At 50.1% G+C, this 12,910-nt stretch overlaps 1 protein-coding gene across 1 annotated transcript in view; it reads left to right on the plus strand.

The window, feature by feature from the left end:
• Positions 1 to 3,947: 3,947 nt before the first annotated feature.
• rerea (arginine-glutamic acid dipeptide (RE) repeats a) overlaps positions 3,948 to 12,910 on the plus strand; it is a 56,279-nt gene continuing 47,316 nt past the window's right edge. Inside the window, exons 1-2 of the mRNA XM_068743848.1 lie at positions 3,948 to 4,302; positions 11,561 to 11,631. Coding sequence (XP_068599949.1) covers positions 3,948 to 4,302; positions 11,561 to 11,631 — 426 coding nt within the window. The remainder of the gene's footprint in view (positions 4,303 to 11,560; positions 11,632 to 12,910) is intronic.

Raw genomic sequence — 12,910 nt, forward strand, 5'->3', positions numbered from 1 at the left:
TCATCAGTGAATTGAAAACGAGTGTCTTCGCTCTGCTGACGTGAACTGAAATGGAGAGGCCCTCGAAGAATAATGTAAGCCATGTTTGCACTAGGTAGACCAGAGCTGGCAGGGTGCAGAGACAACAGTGTGCCCCCCCCCCCATTAAGTAGCCGACCCCTGTGCCTCCAGCTGATCCTTTCATTGTACTGTTGTTTCTTGGATGGGAGCTTCCATTAGGCAGCAGCGAGTAATGGATTGGATTGTTCAGCATCGCCGCTGCTGAGGATCCGGCGGGTTTATTCTGATCCAGTTGAGGTGCCCTCTTTGTTAACGGCCTTGTTATATATTCATGTTGACGTTGTTCTGCTCTAATCTGTATTCATACAAGTATTTCATTCAATCCCTCTGAGAAGCCGACCCCCCCCCCAAATCCTTTTACTTCGTAATTCTCCGGTTGGAATAACGTCCCAGTCTGTTTTCCGAAACTGAGCACATCTCATTTTTGTCAACGAAGAAAGAAATGGGTATGATTTTCTTGTTTCTCCATTTCTTAGTCGAGATAATCAATAATAATAAAAAGAAAAAACCCAGGCAGGATTAAAAGAAACCCTACGAAACGTAGAGATACCCGACTAAAGCGTGGCGATTTGGATGTTTATCCGGGGCTCTCATTGAAACAGCATATGAGCAGCCCCCCCCCCCCCCCTCCTCCTGGCTGCCGGTCCTGGACTCCACTGCAGTAATGTAAATGGGGGATTAGGTGACATTGGCTCAGAACCCTTCAACACCTCTCCAGCCCCCCCCCCTCCTTTTCTTTTCCATTAAGACAGCTGGTATCTTTCAAAGGGTCCCGGCCCCGTGATTGATGTGTAATAGCTCCGAGCGTCACCTGCCCCCTCGCGGTGTTATTCATCAGCCAGCGCGGCGGCGTTCTGCTAAACATTTTGTTTCCCCGAGTAGCGGGTTGGTAAAGTCGTCTTGCCTTCTCTCTCGTTTTCTTTCGCTCTCTTGCCACACGGGTACGTTCCGACTGCAGTCGTGCTACATCGCTTCGCTCTGACCCATTCCTTTTTGAATTTCATTCGACCTCGCTCTTTTTACCTGCATCAAACGACACTCCAAATCTGTTGATGAAGGACGAGAACGTTTGAACGCAACTCGCACAAACCCTCCTGTGTGTGAAGGATTATCTTTTGTTCCACTGGCTAGTAAACGTTATATTCGTCCGGATAATTGGAGAGACAGACCGTGGAATGTACCCGCTGTTTATAGTGTAACCATATACAAACTGATTGCACAGAGAATTTTAAGATACTGATTGCGGGGGTTTACAGCAGCCAGGAGCATCAAAGAAGATGGGGCCAGCCCGCCATTTGCAACAGTTCAGGGTCACTATTGATTTCATTGGAAGAGGCTAATGTTACTGATTAGAGGAGGGAAGAGGCGCTTTGGCTCGGGTGCAGGTTTTGGCAGCTCGCAGGATTAGAGTTGCTATCATACGTTAACAACCAGTGTTGTCGTGCTCTTCACGCCTCCCAGACGTGCAGCTGGATCGGGGATCACATTGTTTTTTGGCACGCCCCATGAGGGGTTGTCTCTGTGGTCGAGGTTCCTTGTACGCTTAGGGGCCCCACATTTCAGAATTAGTCCAGTGTTGGTTGAGCAAATGTGCATTAGAGGAGAGCTCGATAGTCAGAAACACAAACGCCACCCGCCAGTCCGGCGTAGTATGTTGTTGTTGTTGTACATGAATAAGCCCGGCGGGAATGGCAGTAGGCTTTCACCTTGTCCCTGAAAACGCCGTTCTCACTGAGACGCAATGCAAGTTTCCTGTTTTTGGATGCAATGGTCATCGGGTCTCTGTCTGAGGCGCACCGCCGCATCCCGGTGTTTTACTATTGCTGTTGTTATTATTGTTAGTAAAAGTAGAGAGTAGACATCTTGAAATAAAATAAGGCATACATTTCTTAAGGGAAAAAGTAGTTTTCTCTCTTCATTTTCGTACCTTCAGGCAGGTAATTCTTACAATAAGCAGAGTGACAACGGTGATAAGTATCGTCTTACTAAAGCCTGCTGGCGCCTGGTGGTGGGCGTTTCCCATCCTTAGCGTGAAAGCGGGCTTAAACTCGACATTGAGCGGACGGACGATGCAGACGACATGGAAGCTGCACGTTTTACGGCCACGGCTCAAATTAAAACGTTGGGATTTGTTTTCGCCGGATTTCTGAAATATCGTCCAATGTGGCAATAATGTGAGCATGTGAGTCACTCACACGGTTAATTGTCTGACACTATGGGATGTACCCCACATTAACGTGTCTGATTCTTTGTGGTTACAGTAGAAAATGAATGAATCCATTTCCATTGTTTTACTGGCTCCGACGGTTTGATTGTTCCGTTTTGTTTCGCTTTTACGTTTCTTGGTTAGGAATTTAAGACATGGATGGGACTCGTACTACAATCTGACCGATTGATGTTTGTCAAGACGGGTGGACAAGTTGGACTTGATATCCATAATAGTCATGCAAACCCGATAACCACTGCAACCCTGCACTTCCAGTCTCTCGCCAGCTCTTTGGAGTCTTGCGTGCCGTCGCTGTACGTATTTGCTGCACGCTGTAACTCATCGTTGGGCGATTGATCTGGCTTTGATCAGCGCTTGTGTTGAAGATGACGACAAGAAGCAGCTGCCCTGTCAGTTGTGGTTTGCCCATGAGATGACGACACCCGCTGCTGAGGAGCACCCATTGTGCGAGTCGCTTTGTTGGCTGTGCCTTTCTTCTTCTATTCTTCACCCAACGCCCTCGATGAGGCTTTGCAACGACTCCCATTGTAGCACTCGCCAGAAGCTGCATGTGCTTCACCTGGGCCGGCCTCCCCTCGCTCCTCTGCTAAACGTGCAGGCTGATTGCCTGATCTGATCCTTGCGTGGGCTGCAATAAGTATTTGTCGTTAATGTGTTGCAGTCGGCATGGGGGGGGGGGAGGCAAACATTGGCAGTAAATGAGAAAGCCTCCTTTGTGCGGTGCAGAGCAGTGCGGCGCAGACAGTGTTGCTGCTGCAGTTTTCGGTTCTCTGTTTATGAAGGCTCTCATTGTGGCGTGAGAAAAGGGGGCAGCAGAGTTCCCTTTTGAGTGAACGTCAGCAGCTGACAATGACAGCGGACGAGGCACGGCGAGTTCCTCCTCTCCCTTTCTTTACCCCGTTGATTGCCGGGTTCCTCTAGAGCTGTCATTTCACATTGACACAAGGGTGGATCGTCAGTGCATACGACTACACAAACCAGACTGCACAAAAGTCGCACATGGCCACGCACAGATGAGTAAGATGCGACCCTGGTGTCATCACAAGATGGTCCGCGGAGTCGACTCTGTCATTGAGCTTCGCGCTGTTTGTTCCACGGCGTGGCACAAAAGGACTACCCCGTTAACTCGGAGTGATTTTTAGGAGCTTTGTGTGCCTGTGGCGACAAATCCTCAAAGTGGTGCTAGTTGTTTCTACGTATCTGGTTCCGCCTTTGCTTTACTTGTCCTTCTACTGCCGCTGATGTTTCGCTCCCTCCCTCAAAGAACGGGGAGCTGGAAGGTTCTCTTCTGCACAGTATATGCGGTTGTGGAGGGGAGTGCTGACAATGACTGCGATGTGGATCAGATTCGGCACAGCTGCCTGATCTCCAGGAACTAATCTTGTATTTCTCAGCCACAAAAGTTCTCCTCCAGCTCTAAATAAGCATTTGCACTTATGAATCGTAGCTTTTGCACTGTAAGGATGATGGTTATCGTCGCAGGAATATCCTAATTGTCCCTCTGTCTTCTCCGCAGCTTTTCTGAAACACTGGGGTTGTCGGTGTGGCCAAATTTTCCCTGGATTTGACTGGTAAATTCAGAAGACTGAAGCCCAGGCTCACAGTCTACCTTTCACGGAGGCCCAGCCGTGAGAGGACTGAGGAAGGCACGTGGCGGATCATGACGGCCGACAAAGAGAGGGAGAAGGAGCGGGACAGGGACAGAGACCGAGACCGGGAGAAGAGGGACGCTGGCAAAGCCCGGCGGCAAGACGGGGACCGGGGAGAGTGCGAGAGCTCCAGGCCCCGGCGTAGTTGCACGCTGGAGGGCGGGGCCAAGAACTATGCAGAGAGTGACCACAGTGATGACGAGGACAACGACAATGGCAGCACAGGAGGAGGCAGCGGCACAGCCGAGGACGGTGGCAAAAAGGGAAAGAAGAAGACGCCCAAGAAAAAGTCCCGTTATGAACGCACAGAAAATGGGGAAATCACGTCCTTCATCACAGAAGACGATGTTGTTTACAGACCTGGAGGTAAGTCTTGATTGTGTCTCCATTAAGCATCGGCCATTGTAGGGACTAGCTTCTAGTGGTGCAAATCACCACTGTTCCGGGTTCAGATCCAAATCTTCCTCCGTGGATCCGGGCCGTGATCAATCACATTCACAGTTCAAGGATTTAATGGCTGCTCTTACTTTGAAGTAATAATTGTCCGAATCCTGGAGTCAGCTGCGCATTCACGTGGAATGCATGTTGGAAAGTTGTAGCGATCGTCAGTCACGGGTTCTGCACGATGGAAGAACTCTAAAAGTCATCGAAGTCATTAGTCATTAGGTCTGTAAGTCAAAAACGGTAATGGAACCGAAGCGTTCGTGTACCGCTGCACCTCGACTACCCGATGAACTGCACATTTACTCATTTATACATCATGCTAATTTTTGTTGGAAGTACTTGTTAGAATGTAAGTACCCGACACAAACATAAGAAATCAGAATTCAAGAGATTTATCGCCTCTGTGTGTTCTCTAAAGCAGCAACTCTCTGAAGAGCCCCCCCCCCACCATTAGGCCAGATGTCCGATGCATCACGCAATCAATTCCGAGTTGACCCGCTCTGTGCTTTGTCTTGGTCGAAGCCAATAAAATAAAGTGGCGCTTCAATAGATGATGTGATATTGATGACGGCCATGTTAATGATTTCATGCCCACGCCATCCTAGCGATAACCCTCTCGGGCCTAAAGGTAGTCCTTTCCCATGGAGACGCTTTTGGAGGCTGTCTGGTGTATTTTATTAGGTTGCTCTGCATGTAGCCTAAATACTATCCGGCCTTTTTGCACAGCGGTGAACGTGGCTGCTCTGTGAATTGGTTGCTTTCGACGGATTGAATGTCAGAACTTACCCTCTGATCCTGTCTTGTGCTGACCGTGCGTGTGTCGCCACCTACGACGAAATCATAGCCACAATATCTGTTCATTTAACTAGCAGCTAGCAAAAGGTCAATTGGTGGGGGGGGCAGCAGCATTGCTCAGAGACTTAATGGGGAGACATTAGCCATCTCTGCCACTACACTAGCATGCATCCGACACTCAGCTCTCATTCCCTTTCAACAGCTCAGCGACTGGAGCGTCATCTTTCAGTAGCTGCTGCTGGGAATTCGTTCGACCCATCGTGTGTTTCGCCTCCGCCAGCGGAGCCACACTGAAGCCAGTTCTTGTCGTTTCACTCCCTCTTTTTGTCTTTACGATGTTCCCATATGAAGTCGTTTCAGCCCTGCATGTCATCTTGATAGAGAGCGCCCTGGCACTTTGTCTCCAAGTTAACCATGCAGAGAGGGGGGGAGGGAATCAGTCACTCACATCAATGAAACATTCATAACCCACATAAACAAAGTCGGCCGTCTCACTGGACGACCCCTACTGAATATTTAGATCTCTGAATCTGAGCGAATCTGGTCGATGGGGAATATTTATTTTCCTGCCCTCGCCTTTATTTGGTCTGACAGGTTTGGAGTGGTCGAGATGTTCCACCTTGCTACTACATGAACTGGAGCTGTTAAATGAGTTTAGATCGCTGATGATCCAGGATGGGGGGGGGGGGGGGGGGTGCAGTGCTGCTACTCTAACATGGAGGACCTTCCACCGTGGCTTCTTGGTTTATTTCTGCCTTTTTTTTCCTGGTGTGATCCGCCCCGATCTGTGAATGCGGTGTATTTTACTCCTTGGCAGAAGCCCTCTTACAATCAGATTGGACGCGTGCAGCTTAAGCAGGCACAAAGCCGACGGTGGATTATGCTTTGCTAAATGTTAAATCCCCTTACAGCCTTCTAGTGACACACAATATGTAAAACTGACCAGCCTCAGCGAGGGATTTGAACCCACCCCAGACGAGGGGGGAAAAAGGGCCATTGTTGGAAAGCAAAGACAGAAACCCCCGAAAAGAGTGACGCAAAATACTGCTTTGATTGATTTGGTCGCAGAGAGCTCTATTAACACGCATAAGAAATAAAAGACAGGTCAATTATAAATGAAACTGCCCGCCCACTCCAACCTCCAATCTCAGCTTAGCCCCCTTTTTATCCCTTGAAGATGGGTTCAGATGGCTCAGCGCACATCGATTGTGGGGAAGGGTGGAATAAGCCCAAAGGGGGCCCATAGGTGGGCTCGCGGCTAAATCTAGCTCACTGCCGGTTCAAAAGGGAACGGAGGCGTGTGTCTGAGGTGATGGTCGGGGACGCCGTCTCAAATGATGCGTTTGGATTGGCTGCTGGGATGAACAGCCGAACGCGGCGCGAGAAAACACACGGGATCAATCCGTGCCCTGTGGCTGAGCTCTCGCCACATCTCCAGACGCCCCCACCCCCACCTCCACCACAGATTATAGATCTTCACCAGAGATTATACACACTGCCATGGGGGGGGGGGGGAGGATCAATAGGAGACACCCTAGAAGTGCAGTGCCGTTTCACAGCGCTCTGAATAACCGCTGCTCGTTCAGTGTGTGTTGTGATGCATATACGTTGACAAACTAGCGCCCATATAAGGCCTGCTTTGGACAGTCACAAACACCGTCCTGTCGCTGACAAAGCACACGCCAGCAACACGCCAGCAACACGCCATCTCAGCCAAACGCACACGCGGCGCTGTCCGCGTGCCGCCACTGCAGCAGGGCTGGCGCTGCAGCTTTGCACGTGTCCGTTCCGAACAGGATGGCTGATCCGTCTTTGTCCGTCCACCTCGCTGTGTGTCACGGACACGTCTTTAGACGCTGCTCTGTGCACCTTTGCGCTGGCGGCGAGCTTCTAAAAGGACCTGGTGTGTTTGGGGGGCTGTTGATGTGCACAGCTGGCACGTCTCGCCAGTCACCATAGAGCTCAGGGGAGAGAGTGTGTGTGTGTGTGTGTCACCGCATGTGTCATGTGTACACACACGCACAGACACACACACACACCCTTCTTCACAGAGCTGCTTCTGCACACTTTAACATGTTTTTGTTTTTTAGCTATAAAATGAATGACAGAAACGGCACTGTGATGAAACCCATTACTCCCAGTGTTAATCTGACGTATAAAGAATGGAGGATGAGTAGGGCTCATTATGCCGAAGATCACTTCAAAGCCTCATCATCACCTGGTCAGCTCGCGGTCTCGGGGTATGAGATTCAAAGGTTGTCAAACATCTGTTTATTACTGATGCTTTCGTAATGCTAACGTTATTCAGGAGGTTTTAGCGCCGGTAGCACGGGGCGGAGAAGCAGCTCTAAAAACCGCCACCGTGACTACAATGCTTTTAGCCGTCTTGAACTAGTGCCTGTTGGAATTGCGTCTAAAATGACTAAGACGACGCTTCACATGATTCTGGTGCAAAAGAAAGGCGTCTCTTTTTACAGATGGAAATGTAACTCAGAGGAAACTGAATTAGAATCTAAAGGAACGTGAACTCTTGGATTGTGGCTTCCGCTGTGTTTGTGTTTGAGACGGCAGCATCCGCGTCGAACTGGTTATTCTGGCGGCGGCGCGACGCGCCGCAGGCTTCAGCGCGACGCATCCAACCTGCTGCAACGGTAATTGTTGATTCGTTTGCTGTCGTCGAAGCGTACGAGACTAAACTCTGGGAGTTGCCTCGTATTAAAACGCAGCCGCTTGAATCTGCAGCTGAAGTGAAGAGATCTATTTGTGAGAGTCCGCTCTGCTCTCCCAGAGCGTCCTCCACACGGGAGATGCGCTGGGAAAAGGGCTTCTTAGTGAAATCCAACCACCTGCCGACTGCTAAATGAGAACGTGTGGGCTGGGGGGGGGGGGGGGGCTCTGTTCTCCCCGAGGGTCTCGGTCAGCTGTAGACCTGTTCTGTCGTAGAGCGCTGACGGTGCCTCGTATTTCCCACTGCGTCGCCAGTGACTGTTGTTCTGCTTGGGGATAGAAAAAAGACAAATAAATTGGGCTAAACTCCAGTGTCAGTGCCTTTCTAGGCCACGGCGGCGGCGGCGGCGACGTCTCGTGCCACACCGCGTGTCGCACCGCGAGGAGGAACTCTGGGTTACCAGCCGGTCTCCTTTGGAATGGTGCTGCAGTCGGCGTCTCTCGTTTCCCACAACCCGTGTCTTCCCTGGTCTTTTTAGTCCTCACACTCCTGTGGTTTCAGTATTACGTTCCGTGCGCTACTTAATTTGAGGATCGGCCCAATGGAGGAGAAGGAGGAGGGGGGGGGGCATTTGGGTTCTCTCTCTCTGAACAATGCAGGTGCGTCCTGTCTTCTGGCTGACCCGCAGGCACGGCTTGAACAGGGTCGTCTTGATTTGATCATCCTGCCGTGCATCCTGGAACATGCTCTCTTTCTTGCTTTAAGATAATCACAAAGCCCCCCCCCCCCAAACCCCCCTCATTGTTGTTAACGAGATATTGGCGTATGAAATTGTGGCTTCTCCATTGTTTGGCAGCCCTTGAGAGAATGCTAAATTGATATTAGCTAACGACTCCCCCAACACATCTGCTGAAGCGCATTAAAGAGCCTCTGGTTCTTCGGAGGCGACTCCGTCGCCGAGTCGAGGTGTGTTTTAGATTACACTCGTCTGCAGCTGTCAGACGATTGGCTGAGCTGAACAATGAGCTCCAGCTGAGAGAGGGTGGAGGCTGGCGAGATCAATACCTCGGGAAATCTCTGTTTTTTTTTTGCCTTGATTGCGATTAATGGCCCGTTATTTATTTTACATGCTTTATTTTTTTCATGCTGCCTCGGCGTACCCAAACAAAGGAAAATAGATATTGTCCTTTGTCTCTGTTTAATTGAAAAAGTGAATAATTCATTCACAGTTGTCGGGTGCTCCTCGTCGTTTCCTCGGCGACTGGGCGTGACTCAAATCGCGTGATCGCGCGCGTGAAGATTTGGAATTGGTGCAACGTGACGGTCTGTCTCCGTTTGACTTGGTTTAGATGCAATAGGTACGGGAATGAGAGAAGTGTTCTAAGGACACTTCATGAGCTCATGGGCAAAGTGTTCATCAAAAATAAATCTCATTGTGGAGGGGGGAGGGGAAGAAGCCAAACATTTGAGGAGTGAAAGCTGCATCCAACACGCATACACCCCCGCCCCCACTCCCCTCACATGCACAGCACACTGATCCACAGCAAGCCCCCCCCCCCCCCCCGATCCCTCCCCTCCCCACTTCACATGAACGAGGAGACCCACTTCCACATGCTCAAAATGGCAGGAATGCTAAACAAGCCAGGCAGACCGTGGAGGAACCGAGTGCCCCCCCCTCCCGTCCCGCCCACCCCCCCTGAGTGCGAAGCGTTAATTCTGTTTTAACTTCCGCGTGCGATGAGACTCGTGTTTTAGCCGCTTTCGGAGGGATGCCCTTGAGCTAGAAGACTTTTAAAACGCCTGGGATGAATTCAGAATCGTCTTTTGACGTTGGAGGAAATGGACTCGCTTTCTGCCTGTGAATGATTAAAGCAGATCCCATCTTTTTTCTATCCCCCCCCCGTTGATGTACTCTGGGGTGGAGGTTGGCCTCTAAGCGAACGTGCCGATGAGGTGAAGGGACACCGAACCCTAATTCCCCCCGATTTAACTCCTCCGAAACGTGTCACCTCTTTCAGATTACTCTCTTTTGTTCTCCACCCTCCCCCACTCCCTCTCTCCTGCTCCCTCCTCCTCCTCCTCCTCCTCTGCCTGCTTCTCCCTCTCTCTCTCTCAGCACACACACACACACACACACACACGGTGTGTTGGTCACAGATCACACAATAGCACTGATGGATATTTTCATTCATGTTATCTTGTAAATGACTTCCAGGGATGGTGAACAGAGAGAAGAGGGCAGTAGTGAGAAAGATATAATGCGTCACTCGGAGCCAGCGAGACGATAAACGACCCCCCCCTCCCCCTCCTCCCCTTAGAACAGCTCATTCAGCTTACAGCAGATAACAAGCCCACCCTGGGGTTACACACACCCTCTCAAAAACAAAGCGGCGACGGGGGGGCCTGCTCTTACGCACCAGCCCCTCTACAAATGGCATCTTAGGTGTCGAAGCCATTTCGTATCTTCCTCTGGAGGCAGGAAGATAAACCGCAGCCAGATCGATAACTCTGTTGACACAAACAAATAAATGACAGATTGATGGCGTTGTCAGACACGCATCTTTTGTTTGGGGGGGGGGGGGGGGCTGTGGTTTTGTCCCTGCAATAGAAACAAGTCGGCATATGCTGGGTGAAATTAGCACCGGTGGCGTGTCGCGGCTGGCGTTTATTACGGCGCCGTTATCTCATCTACGCTTGCAGAGCTGCAGAGCGTAGCTCGCCCTCCGTGGGCCTGCGAACGCCGCGGCGTGTGCTGGAAGGCTACGCTGCGCCTGCTGAGGCAGGTCTGGGAGCACTCAAAGGAGTCTGTTGCATTGCCGCCGCCGGAACAGATTATTATCCAGGAGAAATAAGTGTCAGGCACTTTGGAGGACTTTGTCTCTCGAGGGAGGAGCAGCTGACTTTGTAGTCGAGAAACAAGCCAGTTTAGCCAGTTTTCACACATTCCAGGTTTTTCCAGGTGAATTTCATTTTGTTTTATTTGCAATAATGTGAATCCAAGTCTACTTTCCGGTAATAATTACAATAATCTAATGATGATCTCGTTCCTCGCCCGCGGCTGTTGGCTGTGCTTCGGCTGTAATTGTTGGCCGTGCTCCTTCACCAGCTCCTCTGTTTGTTCTCCACAGTGCTGGCTGTGTTTCGGGTTCTGTGCAGCGTGAGTGGGTTTGCTAAGAGGATGGGTGGATGGGGGGGGTGTGGGGGGGTCACGACCCGGTCAAACTGCCAGTTATGTCTCTCTCTTAATGTTGTGGATGGCCAGGCCCACCGAGGCAAACGCTAAATATGCACCGTTCTGTGTTTAACGTCAATGAACGAATGAAAGGACGGCGGCTTTTAACAGAAGGCTAAAAGCTAAGCTAAGCCGCCACGACGAGGTGCGTCGACAGACGTCGTCACTTTGCGCTGACGACTGGTGACGGGGGGGGGGGGGGTCAGAGCTAGCGCGTGCGAGTGGAGTGGAGTGGAGTGGAGTGGAACAATAACATAATTCCCCGTGGGTGTAATGTTTGCTTTGGAAAGGCAACCTTGTAGTGCGCCGCAAGTCCTTAATCCTATTACTGGCATTCCTATTGAATTTGACTCGAGGAGGAAATAATGTCAGTGGGAACAGAATGCAAGATGTTTTTACATGACTGAGTCTGGGTGCATTTAATAAAATAAGAAGTGTGACCGTCTTCCAGTGAAGTCACCGTCTCTCCTCTTCTCTGCTTGCAGATTGTGTGTACATTGAAAGTCGGCGACCCAACACCCCCTACTTCATTTGCAGCATTCAGGACTTCAAGCTGGTGAGTACACTTCACTTCCTCTCTGGTCCTGTCCGTGATCCTAAATGCGCTTGCATGGACACCGGCGGTCGCTGCTAATTAGCCTAGCGAGCGACGCTGCCTGAAGGGGGAGTGTGTTCCTGGGTGGCACGCTGAGCCCGCAAAGGGAGAATCCTAGTTGACCCGTTGCGTTCGGTTTCAGATGAGACTTGAAGTCTAATTAAAGATGATTTCCGATTAGCTTGTGTGTCCGAACGGTCGCGTGGAACAAGGAGCATCTCTTCGGAATCGTGCTTGGATATTATCTACCTGTGCAAATCTGCTGGCAGTTTAATAATGCTCGTAATAGAAATGGAGATGTTTGTCGATGCACCTAATTGATTTAATGGAGGAGACCTTTACCGCTTTTCAATTGATTTTTCTTTTTTTAGAAACAAATGTGGCCAAATTGCCTCTTTTGCTGCATAAAGAAAGGAATTAGGCTGTAATCTGCTCCCGAGAATGGCTGATTCATCAGGCTCAGCCAATTTAATTTCTTTGCAACAGGGGCGCCTAATTCACCCCCCCCCCCCAACACATACACACACACGCATTGATTTTTCCACTGTGTTTTCTGAGGTCCCATTTTAGACAGTTTGGTTTCCTCCTTGTCTGAGAAATGTTCCTGTCGAATTTCATCCTAAAATGTCCTGAACACTGAATTAGTTGATTTCAGAGGCGGTTTTTACTGCGTTTATTCCATAAAAACGGTAAACGGGTGTTGCAGATGGATTCTTTTATATTTAGTGTCCTAAAACAGAAACGGTTGGAAACTGGTTCCAGATTGTGATCATTTGAAGGCGCCACCTTCACGCCATGCATGCTATTAAGGTGCAGCCTGGCGCCGGACAGAGCAGCAACAAAAGACGGCGTCAAGTTTGGCAGGTTTATTCTGCTCATCTTTATTAATGATAGCTTAAAGTAAATTCTGCTGCCTCTCCAACCGTTTCTTTGTGGATCATGGTGTTCCAGAATTACTTCAGAGATGTCATGTGAATGCGGCACTCTTTCAAAAGCAAAGGAAGTCGTCCCCCCCCCCCCCCCCCCAGCTGTTAGCAGAACCGTTGTCGTGTAAATTGGACCTCAGATCCAGTGTAAACTGCCTTTATTTAATGAGTAAAGACTGCTGGACTGTCATTGACTGGTCTTTGTCATCTAATAAAGCAGCATCCAACTCCTGCTGCCGCGCATCGGCTGTGTTTTAACAGATTGGTTGACTAAGCAGAGCACCGGGGTGGGTGGGGGGGGCTCTCTGTGAGGG

The sequence above is a fragment of the Brachionichthys hirsutus genome, chromosome 2, assembly GCF_040956055.1.
Source record: "Brachionichthys hirsutus isolate HB-005 chromosome 2, CSIRO-AGI_Bhir_v1, whole genome shotgun sequence".
Classification (NCBI taxonomy): domain Eukaryota; kingdom Metazoa; phylum Chordata; class Actinopteri; order Lophiiformes; family Brachionichthyidae; genus Brachionichthys; species Brachionichthys hirsutus.